General features: G+C 36.9%; 1 protein-coding gene across 1 annotated transcript in view; it reads right to left on the bottom strand.

Moving 5' to 3' along the window:
* Nucleotides 1–3,994: 3,994 nt before the first annotated feature.
* Nucleotides 3,995–13,500, bottom strand: part of LOC311090804 (alpha-2-macroglobulin-like) — a 28,676-nt gene continuing 19,170 nt past the window's right edge. The window contains exons 24-34 of the mRNA XM_084126341.1: nt 13,343–13,418; nt 13,000–13,156; nt 12,784–12,858; nt 11,901–12,063; nt 10,456–10,649; nt 10,160–10,372; nt 9,928–10,046; nt 7,088–7,169; nt 6,920–7,003; nt 5,710–5,815; nt 3,995–5,588 (exon numbers count right to left, since the gene is read on the bottom strand). Coding sequence (XP_083982467.1) covers nt 5,548–5,588; nt 5,710–5,815; nt 6,920–7,003; nt 7,088–7,169; nt 9,928–10,046; nt 10,160–10,372; nt 10,456–10,649; nt 11,901–12,063; nt 12,784–12,858; nt 13,000–13,156; nt 13,343–13,418 — 1,310 coding nt within the window. The 3' untranslated portion in view covers nt 3,995–5,547. The remainder of the gene's footprint in view (nt 5,589–5,709; nt 5,816–6,919; nt 7,004–7,087; nt 7,170–9,927; nt 10,047–10,159; nt 10,373–10,455; nt 10,650–11,900; nt 12,064–12,783; nt 12,859–12,999; nt 13,157–13,342; nt 13,419–13,500) is intronic.

The raw sequence follows: 13,500 nt of genomic DNA, 5'->3' as shown, positions 1-13,500 counted from the left end.
TTATCGAGGAGACCAATGAGAGGAAGAGGGCAAAATACGTTGAGCTAGTGGAGGAGTGTCAGAACAATGGGTGGCGAGCGCGGTGTGAGCCCATTGAGGTGGGATGCAGAGGGTTTGCTGGCCAGTCTCTCTGCAGGGCCTATAACATCCTGGGAATCATAGGGGCCAGGAAGCGAAGGGCCATCAAGGAGGTCACGGAGGCAGCAGTAGTTGCCTCAAGGTGGCTGTGGATAAGGAGAGCAGAACCATGGGTGTAAGTGGAGAATCACTTACTGCACATTAAAAAAGCACCTTAAACAGCTTCTTAAAAGTTCCCAGTTATGTCCTCATTTTGACTAATTTTATTGATAATCTGCCTGAATGTGTGCTAATGTGTTTCTTGCTTGATACTGTATATTGTCATATTCTTTTGTGTTGCATTATCTTTTATGTTGTTGTCTTCTTACCTTGGGACTACAGGTGAAAATTAGCATTTATGCTATAACCTGGCTCATTTACAGTCTGTACAGAAATGTTAGATTGTTCATTAATGTGCACTGTCCCAAATAAATGAATAAATAAAAAATAAAAAATAAGTAGAATATAATATCACTCTTTAATATAATATATAATAATATATAACTTTTTTTAATATCACTGAATATTACTATTAAATACTATGATAATGCCGTGAATGCGTCCTGCCTGTCGCGACATTACTTTATCTGCCTTCCCTTATAAAATAACCTTTTTAACATAGTAAAATCTAAATATTGTTCCCAATCCCATCAAAAGTATTTTTTAGCATAAAACATGTTCAAGATTAGCGAACAGGCTGTGTCGATGCAAAGTCAATGGAGATGGTTGGATTGTTTTCCCCCTCAGTGGCCGTGGTCTTCAGATTATGACGCGTGTCGCTCTGTCTCTATGCTTTGTCTGTCTTTATGGCTTTGGCGGGACCTTGATATCGCACTTCCACTACACGCTCACTACTGTGCAGACTCTGAGACTTCGGCGGCCTTTGAGTTTACAAGAAGAGATTCAAAATTCAGCTGTTTAAATCCTTTTTGATCACTGCTGAGCACCGTAGGCCTATGTAAGATGTACACTTTTATTACTGAAATGCTGGAAAGTATTTACAAGAACAATATTTCATCGCAACTCCACCTCAGCCAGCGAACAAAAATGGGAAAGAGAAGAAAGCACGTAAAAAATTTAAATGGTGATCATGGCAGCAATATATGATACAATTTTAAAATATGTAGGCTAGGCTATTATAAGCTGGATTTTTTATAATATCTCATGAGTCCCTTTAGTTAAGTTATACCTTAAGAGTCTTCGTAGTGCGCTAGGAGACAACGTTATTGGGAAACGTATGAAGGACTAAAAATGACAGAACGAAAAATAAATAAATAAATAAATAAAAGTAGAAATAAATAAATAAATGCAGAAATAATAGTGAAAATAAATACATTTTGGTATTATAAATGGCTATTTCTGTATTTTTACATGTATTTATTTATTTATTTATGCATTTTTATATGTATTTATTTATGTATTTATACATTTATTTATATATTTATGTATTTATATATTTATTTATTTATGTATTTATATATGTATTTATTTATACATTTATTTATTCCTACATTTATTTATTTCTGTATTTCCACATTTCTACATTTATTTATTTCTGTATTTCCACATTTCTACATTTATTTATTTCTGTATTTATTTATTTCTGTACCATGCAGCCATGGTTTGTACAGTGGAAATGCGGTTAATGACTGACATATAAATGAACAAATCAAACAAATGCAAACAGGTAAAAGTGAAGCAGGCCAGAGTCAGTCTAGACCAATAGAGAGTCCGGTTGTGTTCAAAACACACATGATTTCTCTCATGGTCTGTACTTCCTGGTGCTCCACAGCACAGAGACAGCGCTCATAAAGATAATAAACGATATTCGCTTAAATACTGATTCAGGCAAATTATCAGTGCTGGTACTACTCGACCTCAGTGCTGCATTTGACACTGTCGATCACAACATACTTCTTGACAGGCTGGAAAACTGGGTGGGGCTTTCTGGGATCGTCCTAAAATGGTTCAGGTCATACTTAGATGGGAGAGGTTATTATGTGAGTATAGGAGATCATAAGTCTGAGTGGACATCCATGACATGCGGAGTCCCTCAAGGCTCAATTCTTGCGCCACTCCTGTTCAACCTGTATATGCTCCCAATGAGCCAAATAATGAGAAAGAACCAAATTGCTTACCACAGCTATGCAGACGACACACAGATCTACTTAGCCCTATCGCCTAACGATTACAGCCCCATTGACTCCCTGTGCCAATGCATCGATGAAGTCAACAGTTGGATGTGTCAAAACTTTCTTCAGTTAAACAAAGACAAAACTGAAGTCATTGCATTTGGAAACAAAGATGAAGTTCTCAAGGTGAACGCATACCTTCACTCTAGGGGTCAAACAACTAAACATCAAGTCAGGAATCTTGGTGTGACACTAGAGTCAGACCTTAGTTTCAGTAGTCATGTCAAAGCAATAACTAAATCAGCATACTATCATCTAAAAAATATTGCAAGAATTAGATACTTTGTTTCCAGACAAGACTTAGAGAAACTTGTTCATGCTTTCATCACCAGCAGGGTGGATTATTTTAATGGACTCCTCACTGGCCTTCCTAAAAAAACCATAAGACAGTTGCAGCTCATACAGAACGCTGCCGCCAGGATTCTGAGAACCAGAAAATATGAACATATCACACCAGTCCTCAGGTCTTTACACTGGCTCCCAGTTAAATTTAGGATTGATTTTAAAGTATTATTACTGGTATATAAATCATTTAATGGCCTAGGACCTCAATACATTGCAGATATGCTCACTGAATATAAACCCAACAGATCACTCAGATCACTAGGATCATATCAGCTAGAAATACCAAGGGTTCACACTAAGCATGGCGAGTCCGCTTTTAGCTATTATGCTGGAACCAGCTTCCAGAGGAGATCAGACGTGCTCCTACAATAGTCACATTCAAATCCAGACTAAAAACACATCTGTTTAACTATGCATTTAATGAATGAGCACTGTGCCAATGTTCGTCCGACTGTTTGTACTGTACTGTATTTTTTATTTTTCTAAACTGTTTTAATTATTCTTATTTCTTTTTATTATTTTAATTTCTTCTATGTAAAGCACTTTGAATTGCCACTGTGTATGAAATGTGCTATATAAATAAACTTGCCTTGCCTTGCTGTTTAGAGTCCAGCAGTGAAAAACTCTTCTCATAAACACATATTAGACTTCTCATCTGCATAAATCTTCAGGTGTGTGATGGATGTCTGAGGCTGGGATCGAACTCTGGTCTTCTAGCGCAGTGTTTCTCCACCTTTTTTTCAGTCACAGCACCATTTGAAAATGTAAACAAATACACAAACACTAATACCAACATTCTTCAAAATATCTTCTTTTGTGTTCAACAGAAGAAAGAAACTCATACATGTTTGGAACAACTTGAGTGTGAGAAAATGATGACAACATTTTCGTTTTTGGGTGAACTATCGCTTTAATACTACTGTTTTCATTTGGAGTGGACTGTTTATTGTAAAGTCTGCTTTTTGGTTTATTGGTGAGTGTTTCTACTGTTTTCTCTTTTTAAAATTGTGCAATTTGCTTGATTTATGAAATGTCCTGTTTAATGCCTTACTGTATGTATTCATATGCTTTTATCTGGCACAATGTATAAAGGCAATAAACACTTAAATCTTATTCCTGGATTCTCTTTGTATGTTTGTTTAAAATGGGGCCATGAACATTTTCATGAATGGTTCTACAAAGAATCTTATAAAGTGACATGAAGAACTGTTAAAGGCTCTTTTAAAAACTTATGAAGCGGGTTCTTGCATTACCAAAAAAGGCTCTTTATGTCACATAAACAAGGTTATTCAAGAAACCTTTCAGTGAAAGGTTCTTTTCACTGTGAAAACACCTCCTTTTTTGTCACTTTTATTTTTAAGAGTGTACAGTGTCAAGATAAGAACAAGATAAAAAAAAAAGCAGAGCCGAGATGAGAAAAGGAAAAAGTAAAAAAAAAAAATCACAAGATATAATCGTAATAACCTCGTCTGATTCTGAAATGTTGCCATAGCATGTAGCTACTACACATTCAACAGTTCAACCAGCTCACCATAACTTGTTTTCAACATTTTATTAATCATATGCATTGTGAATTGATAAGTCAGCCACAAAACCTCTTACAATACAACTTTACTTTAGAAGGATGTCCTGTTACTTTATCCACTACAGTAAAAGACCTGGGTGTTATATTAGACCGCAACTTGTCTTTCGAAAATCATATTTCATATATTACAAGAACAGCCTTTTTCCACCTTAGAAACATTGCTAAGCTACGTAACATGCTATCTGTTTCTGATGCAGAAAAGTTAGTTCATGCATTCATGACCTCGAGACTAGATTACTGTAATGCTTTATTAGCTGGTTGTCCTGCATCCTCAATAAACAAGCTACAGTTAGTCCAAAATGCAGCTGCTAGAGTTCTTACTAGGTCAAAGAAATATGATCACATAACACCTATTCTATCATCTCTACATTGGTTACCTATAAAGTTCCGTATCAATTACAAAGTATTACTAATGACCTATAAAGCCCTAAATGGTTTAGCTCCTGGGTATTTAACGGAACTTCTATCGCCCTACAATCCATCGCGCTCTTTAAGATCACTAAATTCGAGGCTTCTGGTCATTCCTAGGATATCCAAGTCCACTAAAGGAGGTAGGGCTTTTTCACATTTAGCTCCTAAACTGTGGAATGGCCTTCCTGATATTGTTCGAGGCTCAGACTCGCTGTCCCAGTTTAAAACTAGATTAAAGACGCATTTCTTTAGCCAAGCATTCACATAATACTTACATTTTATACTACAGTTGAATCAGATTGAATGCATTATTGTTATGAACAGCAGCTACGCTAATTTTTTTTCCCATCTGCTTTTCTGTTGTTATCTCGGGACGCTAAACACAGATTGTCAGCTCAAGTTTGTATCCAGCCTCCCATGGAAACTACAGATGCCCCAACACCTGTGCAGAGACGACTAGAAGCATGTGAAGAGACGACTCGACGCCTGATAAGAGACGACTCGACGCTGGCGATATGTTTATGCCCTAAATTAATGCATGTTTAACTAACTGTATTTTTCTATGTACATTTCTATGTATTTTTCTATATACGTTTATGCCCTAAATTAATGCATGTTTAACTAACTATTTTTCTATGTACATTTCTGAAATGCACTTTCTGTAAAGCTGCTTTGAAACAATATGTATTGTGAAAAGCGCTATACAAATAAATTTGAATTGATTTGAATTGAAGTCATGATCTCAAGAGACGTAGCCAAAAACTGACTTTGTTCAAATTTGGGCTGATGAATTGGAAATAATTTTGTCCAGGATAAAGAATAAACATTATAATATTCAACATTAGAGAGTTCCAACATCTTTATCCAAGCTGAACTATAAGGTGACGCTCTTCAGATTCATCCACAGTGGAAGAAGTACTCGGCCTCTGACTGATCACCTGAAGGAAAAGGAAAATGTTCACATTCGTACAACAATGGAAACCTGTACATGGATTAAATCTGAATAAACAATGTGCATCACTCGATCAAAGCATTCAACACTGGCATATTAAATCTTACTTGTTTGGTAGTAATCGTACACTTTAATCACAGCTGGCTTGAGATTCTTCACTTGAAGAACCTGTTTCGTTTGTATCTGGTAATTCACTGGAATATTTTGTGGGATCTACAGGAGGAAACAAACTCATCGGTCCTGGACATTAAAGACCCACTCCGATGAAAATCATGTTTTTCTAGGTGTTAACATGTTCTTGTGGCATTTTTCTGATGTTAGAGGACATATCTTGAGAAAAATAAGTTCAAAGTTGTATTTCTGAGTATTTCTGCATTCAAATGGCTGTGAATCAGTAGCAGACGCTAAAATGCCAGCTAAAATAGACTGGAGTTGTGACGTAGTAACTCCACTGGGCGGTGCCACAAGCTCATACTCCCCTCCGCCCCCGCGGCTCAGGTTCTGAGGAGTAGAGAAGACGATGGCGGATTAACACCTATGTGCGGTAGCGGGTTGCAATGCTAACTGTACGTTCACACCGCCGCCGACTTGAGCGGCAAACAAGCTCTGGCCGCCCTGTCAAGGACGCTTGTCAAAAAGTACGAGGAAGCTTGTTGACGCTTTGGCCGCTCTGACGTAGCAGCATTCTATGTTCGATCATGGGAGAAGAGAAGTGTCACACCATGAAAAGTAAACAAAATAAACAAGCAATACATTGACACTAGAAACCTTTTATAATGACAGCATTTGTATAACCGTTTTGGTCACATTATTATTTATTATTATTAATAGTGAGTGCGCGCGCGCGGCCGAGGCTCTCTCTCTCTGCGTTCTTATATGCCCTGTCAAGCGCGCCCTGTTAAACTGGCAGGACTTAAAAACACATGCAAAAGATAAACTTTCACTCTGATGATTAAACTGCAATTAATCTGATAATGATAGGAAACCCAGCAACGGCGATGATCAGCTTCTCCTCCGTTTTCTCGGAAGCTCAAGTCGGCGGCGGTGTGAACGAGGGGGAGGGTCGTCTCCGTGCCAACGGCTCCCCCCACAACGCAGAGGCGAATTGCTAATGAGCTACTGCCGCTCTGCTGAAGCAAAGTCCCAGAAAACGGCACAGGTTTTGTGATTTTGGCTAAAAACGGCATAATCATCATTTAAAGACCACTGAGAATGTTTAAAAATAGCTCAAAATATGATCGGAGTGGGACTTTAAGGATAAAACGTTTATGAATCGACCAAAGACATAAAATCATATGAATGTTGCTGTTTTCTCACCTTCTTCAAATATACAATGACACGATCATCTTTAGAATCGACCCGTTCCACAAGTTTTCTGTACTTCCCGGAAGAAGTTTTAAGCTGTGGGGAAAAAGTGCTGGTTAATTTCTAAAAAGGGAAACTCTAGAAATGTGTAAAATTTTGTGATGAATCACTCAAACGCACCATTGATGTATCAGCTGTGAATCCAGATAAGAGTTTAATATCCACAATGACCATGTTAGTCCTTTCCTGTAGACCATCATATCTGGAAAACAGCAAATGAAAAGGTTCTTATATGCCTCATATAAATGTACAAATAAGAGAGAACAAAAGCCAGTATAATTACCAAGACACATGCAGAGTTTAAATCACTCAAATCACTCATAATGTGTCAATAATAAAAATGTTGTATCTCAAGTCAGTGTGTAGTGTTTTAACTACTGAGATACGCCGTTTCAGTTTATATTGCTTTTGTGTTTATTAAGATGTTAAAAAATATTCAGAAAACATTTATTTGTTAGTTAATCTTAAGTCATTATCATGTTCTAGTCTTTTGACTTAAAAGTCCCCCTGTGGTGAAAATCAAGCTTTTAATGTTGTTAATATGTGTATGTGGTGTTTTTAATATGCTTTTGTGTAAATTCACAAGTCAACACCATTTCTGAGTATTTTCTCCTTAAAACTGCAGTGAACCAAAGAAAGTCTCAAAAACACGGTTTGAAATCGCTGGTGTTTCTGACGTCACAAACTACCTTGCAACCAATCAGATCAACGTGTGATCGTCAACCAGTGGATCTCTGAGCTGTGAGTGAGTGGAGGCGGGGCTCATTCATAGAACCGCGTATACTAAATGAGGGTGTGTAGAGTTGCATTCATAAACAATTTAAAGATGAGTTTTAAGGGATACAATTATTGACTACAGGGGGACTTTAACCCTCTGAGGTCGACAAACGCGCGGGCGCGTTTTGCTGGATTTTCTCCACATTGTAGCACTATAAACTTAAATTACTCAGTCATTTATAGTCATACAGAAAAAAGAAATATAAAAAAAGAATCTGTGATATTTCTCCTTTTGTATGTGTCCACTTACAATCAAACCAAAACATTGTGCTTTTGTAAAATAAAGAAAATAAACAGGGTGTGCGTTCTGCCTCTCCGTCGCGGTGAACTTTTTTTTCTTGAGCACGTCTATAAACTGAAACAAAACTCAGTGAATACTTGTCACACATTTATGAGCCATATACCTTTATAAACATTTAAGTGTGTACTTTTAAATGATCGGATTCAAAACGAAAACAAATATTCTGTTTAAGTAATTTGTATAAAACCAACAAGATGTCCAGCTTCTCAAACGCTTCATTACAGTTAATTTGGCCACGCCCACTCGCGCAAAAGATATTCACATGCAAATCTCCACATGGACCGCGTCTCGCTCATTACCTCAACAACAAAACACTTCACTTCACTTTTCGTCGAGTTTGAAAGACGTGCCTGAGCTTACATTGGATTTAGGCTACCTTAGAAGAAAAAGAACGCGATTTGAAGACAAGAAAGGTGTAAGGTAAGAAATTCTTACATATTAGTTTGTTATTGTTGCATAAATGTCACGATGCAGTTGAACTGTTGCTAGATATATGGGGAATATTATAATATTTAGACCCGTGTTTACTGTTACTGTGTTTGTGGATATCTGCTCAAACGTAGATATGTATATGGTAACCATAATGTTTTATATTTGAGCGCGATCGCGTTTGAATGTATCACATTTTTGATAGCTATCGCGTTTGAATGTATCATATTTTCCTGCGCGATCGCGTTTGAATGTACACATCATATTTTGGATGAAAGCAAAACGCACCAAATGGCTTCATGTTTTTATTATTATCTCATTTCATATCATCATAACGGATGGAAACATTTGAAGTAACATGATAATCAATATATTTTTCTCTAGCTTAGTTGTTACTGAAATCTTTTGGAAGATTTATACTGCTATAGGTTATTTATTGTTATTATTATTTTATCTGGCACTGTGCATAAACCTTATGCCTACAGGCACAACAAACCTGGTGTTCATCATTATATTATATATTGTTGGAAACATTTGTGTGTGTGTGTGTGTGTGTGTGTATTCTGTGAATTTTAAAAAGGAATTTTAAAAAGCAATTTTAACCAGAAAAATCTAATATTTATTTCCAAAATCGTGCAGGCCTTTCTCTTGATATCAGTATGTTCACTTTTTTTTTTTTCAGGGCCCAGATGCCACTGAGGACTTCAACATTCACATGAGTCTCAGTACGTGAACACGGTAAAGTGAAAATCTTGGAAATGAAAGGTATGTACAATGTTTTTAGGAATGGCACAAAGGTCTCTGTCTTTGAAGTGCTTTTTTGGCATTTGTTGTGTATCTTTGGATTATGTTGTGTTGTAAATAAATCCAAACAATTTAAAAGCCATTCTTTTTTAAATCTCCTCATTTACAGTATTGTGCAAGGTTGCTCAGAATGATAGGGGCCTGATAGCTCCTAATAGGGCCGTTAGGGGAGGTTCTTTGTCTTTCTCAGGTGAGAAAAGCTTACATATTAATGAGCTCTCGCATAAAGCTTTCTAACACAAAACACGTCGTAAAATTTTTAAATCAATATATTGTCTTATCTGAATGAGCAGTCAGGGTGATTTTCACATAGTTTTGCAGCAAATATTCTAGGCTACGTCATACAATTTTCAAAAGTCTTGTGAAGAAATAATCAGTATGGGTTTCATGGCCTTATTTCAGTGAGATTTTTTTTTTGTATTTTCACAAACCACGCATAAATGTCATTATCTCAAAACTACAAACTTTTACATACATGCTGCTGATATATTATTGTAGCAGAGTTTGTGCTGAATACAGTGTAATTAGACTTTAGCCATGAAAATGTCACAAGTAACAGAAATAACCAGAAATGTCAGAGCATGTCAGAACACCTCCAGGGCCCAGAAAACAGCTCAGACCTCAGAGGGTTAAATACAAATTCTCTTACTTGACAGTGAAGTTCAAAATGAAATTTTGTCCCAATGTTTTGCAATCTCCCTCAATCTTAGCATCAATGCTCAATGTTTTAGCTTCAGTTGGAGTGGGAATGTTGTAGAACTGAGACATCTGAGAGAGTCAACACAAACAAAAACACATTCATAAATCATCTCACAGCAGAATAACCAAAATGCCAAGAGAGAAAGTGAGTGTGAGTAAATGAAGCTGAACACACTACAGACCTGCACAGACACACAGGCTGAGCCCTTCACTTCAATGCTGTATGTGGCTGGAAGTTTCTGCAGCTGCTTCTCCTGGTACAGTAACTTGTTGTCCTGATTGACATTAAAGTGGAGAGTGTCTCCTGCTGACCGTACCGTCACTGTGCTGGAGCTGTCAGAGCTGAACACTTTGGTGGCATACAAAGACAGAGCCTGAAGAGCCACCACTGTGTCCTGGGAAATAAATGTGTTCAGTAATGCCACTTTTACTCATTCACACCAGCAATAATGTGTTTGATTGAAGAGGTTTGAGTAACCTGTGTGGAGGAGAATCCTCCATAAGCATTCTGCTGCTTCACAAGCCAGCTAACAATCCTGTTAGCATAGCCCAGATCAGCTGTAGTGACTGAATCTGCAGTGAGAACAGCAAGCAGCACATATGAGCTGATCTCCACTGCCAGAGAATCAGAGTCATCAGCAGAGCCAGACTGAGACCGGTGGAGAGAAGAGCCTTAAGAACAAAAGACACACGCGTGACTCAAGGAGCATGATAAAAAAAAAAAAAAAAAAAAAGTAACACTTTAGAAAACTGTTCATTAATGAATAACTACACAGAAACAAATGAGTAACACACTATTAACATTCTAGTTACTACTATTATTATATCTGTGGAATACTTGATTCTGATTGGTCAATAGCACCATCCAGTGGTGTGTTATTGCCCGATAACAACCGCTGAAAACACAGGCTCAACGGGCTTTCTTCATGGAAGATTTGCTTTTGGTGAGCTAATAAAATATTAAAACTCAGTCGAATCAATATTTTGTGTACGGTTATTTAATTATGCCATCCAGTCTCGTGGACTCGCTCTCTCTTGTTTCATTCAAACGCAGATGCTGCCATTTTGCGACAGTTTATTTGTACACTGTTGGATTATTAGACAACAAACAAGTACGATTTTAAAACAAAATCTCAAATCAAAATCTCTTATCCCCATAATTATTTATGTGGTGAAATGCTGTGTAATTAGTATGACTGTATACCGTATCTCTTAAATGTCCGTCTAGTTTGAACTTGTCGCGCTAGCAATAGCTCTCACTGCGGAACCTTTGCGTTTAAAGAGCTAGTTAAAAATTTCGAATTAGATCAATATTTCGTGTCGAATTATTTACTTATGTGGCAAGTAGTCGTGTAATAAGCGGCATAATGCACATTCAGCCGGTTGTTATCTCAGAATAAACCCCTTCTGGCTCACGCAAGACCCTCCTGATCACCCTGTCGGGTTTATTCTGAGAGAACAACCAGCTGGATGTACATTATCTCATACTTAACTAACAAGAAACTCTGATTAATGAATTAGTAAGAAATAGTTGAATGTGGTAGTTCACTATTAGCTAATCAGTAACTACTACTTTTTCATAACTCACAGAGGACTACAAAGAACTACTGTATACAGGTTCATAATTAATGTTAATAATCCATAATGTATAATATAAGATAATGGCAATGCACTAGTAATGACTCGAGTGTTACTACATCCTTCTAAAGGAACTACTAATAATTTGGATCAGTATTCTAAAGTGAAGATCATGGGAACACACTAGTAATGACTAGAATGTAGTTGCAAGAATGTTAATAGTGTGTAACTCATTTGTTCCTGCGTAGTTATTCATTAATGATGGAACAGTTTTCTACAGTGTTACTAAAAACAATAGTACGGTCATAAAAGACAACAGAAAGTCATCAGAAACAAACCTCTTACCATCTGAAATAGCAACATCTTCCAGTTTCTTGAAAAGCTGCTGTCGAGTGTCCGTGTCTCTAGCCAGACTGAAAGTGTAGGCGAGCAGGGCAGTGGTGTAAGTGTTTTTAACATCCTTAATGACGGACCTCAAGCATGACAAACCTTTACTGACGACAGGATCCTGTGACAAAAAAAACAAACACAGAGGAATAGACGCTGTAGTTTTTACACTGTAAAAGGTGTTCAGTTCACATAATTTTTTTTAGCAAACCCGTTGCCTTAAAATTATTAAGTAAATAAACTCAATTCTTAACTGAAAAAATTAAGTTATGTGAACTTGACAATTCCACATTATTTAATTTTTTTCGAATAAGCATAAGCTTAATACCTACTTAATTTTGAGGCAACAGGTTTCCTTAATTTTTTTAAGTTAAAGTTGATTTACTCACCCTCAAGTTATCCTAGGTGCATATGACGAATACAATCGGAGTTATATTAATAAACACCCTGACGCTTCTGAGCTTTATAATGGCAGTGGATTGCATCATTGCATCCATCAGTTTGAAGTTCAAAGAAGCTCTTCTATTCATCATAAAAGTGCTCCACAGAAGGTCTTTATTAACCCCCCAGAGCAGTGTGGAGTTCGTTTATGATGGACGGATGCACTTTTTTGAGCTTCAAACTGATAGTTGCAATCTGGCAAACTGCCAATATAAAGCTCGGAAGCGTCAGAGTGTTTATTAATATAACTCAGATTGTTTTTGTCTGAAAGAAGAAAGTCATATACACCTCGGATACCTTGAGGGTGTGTAAATCATGGGGTAATTTTCATTTTAAAGTGAACTGCTCTTTTAACTGATCACTTTTTACAGTGTACCATGTTTCCTACAGATGAACTTACTGTGACTGGAGTTTCCAGTTCAAGCAATGATGCAGTAATGTAGGCAGTCATGGTCACATCATCATTCACCCCACCCTAGAATTTATTAGAAATAAAGGATAAATAAAGCAACACACTCAAACCACTGAAGGAAAGTTCATCTAGACAAACTGTGATGTTGGCTTGAGAAAGTCTGAATAAAGACATAGATAGAGAGATAGACAGAAGATGACAGACCTTCATTCTGTTGTTGAACAGTGTTCCCTGTTGGATAAAACAGCCGTCTGAACCCCGTCTGCGTATTAACCAATTCTTTGCACTCTGAATAATTTTTGGATCAATAAATGTGTATTTCTGTGCTTTGCCAAAGGACCTCAGCACAAAAGCAGTCAACCTGATGGTGTAGAAGATATAATTAAAAAAATGTCATCAGGTGTTTCAATGAATTCCGTCCATCATAAATCTCAAAACAAGTCATTTGAACTGAGACACATTTTTAAATGTGTTTATTGGGTTTATTTTTGTAGATTACCTTGATATCATTTCTGTTAAACAAAAGTAATAGTTAAAATATATTTACCATGTATTCCCTTTACCATAACCAAATGCGCTGTATGATCCATCCAAATGCTTGTAGTTCATTTGTCTCTGGTATCCTGTTTAGTGTGATAATGGTTAACACTTCAACAGTTTGTTTGAGTGTTGAATAATGTATAATTTCAGTATTCCGTCTCAGTA

Source organism: Abramis brama (genome assembly GCF_963993115.1).
Source record: "Abramis brama genome assembly, chromosome: 10".
NCBI classification, from domain to species: domain Eukaryota; kingdom Metazoa; phylum Chordata; class Actinopteri; order Cypriniformes; family Leuciscidae; genus Abramis; species Abramis brama.
The sequence above is the reverse complement of the archived record's forward strand: the minus strand, read 5'-3'. Positions and strand labels throughout refer to the sequence as shown.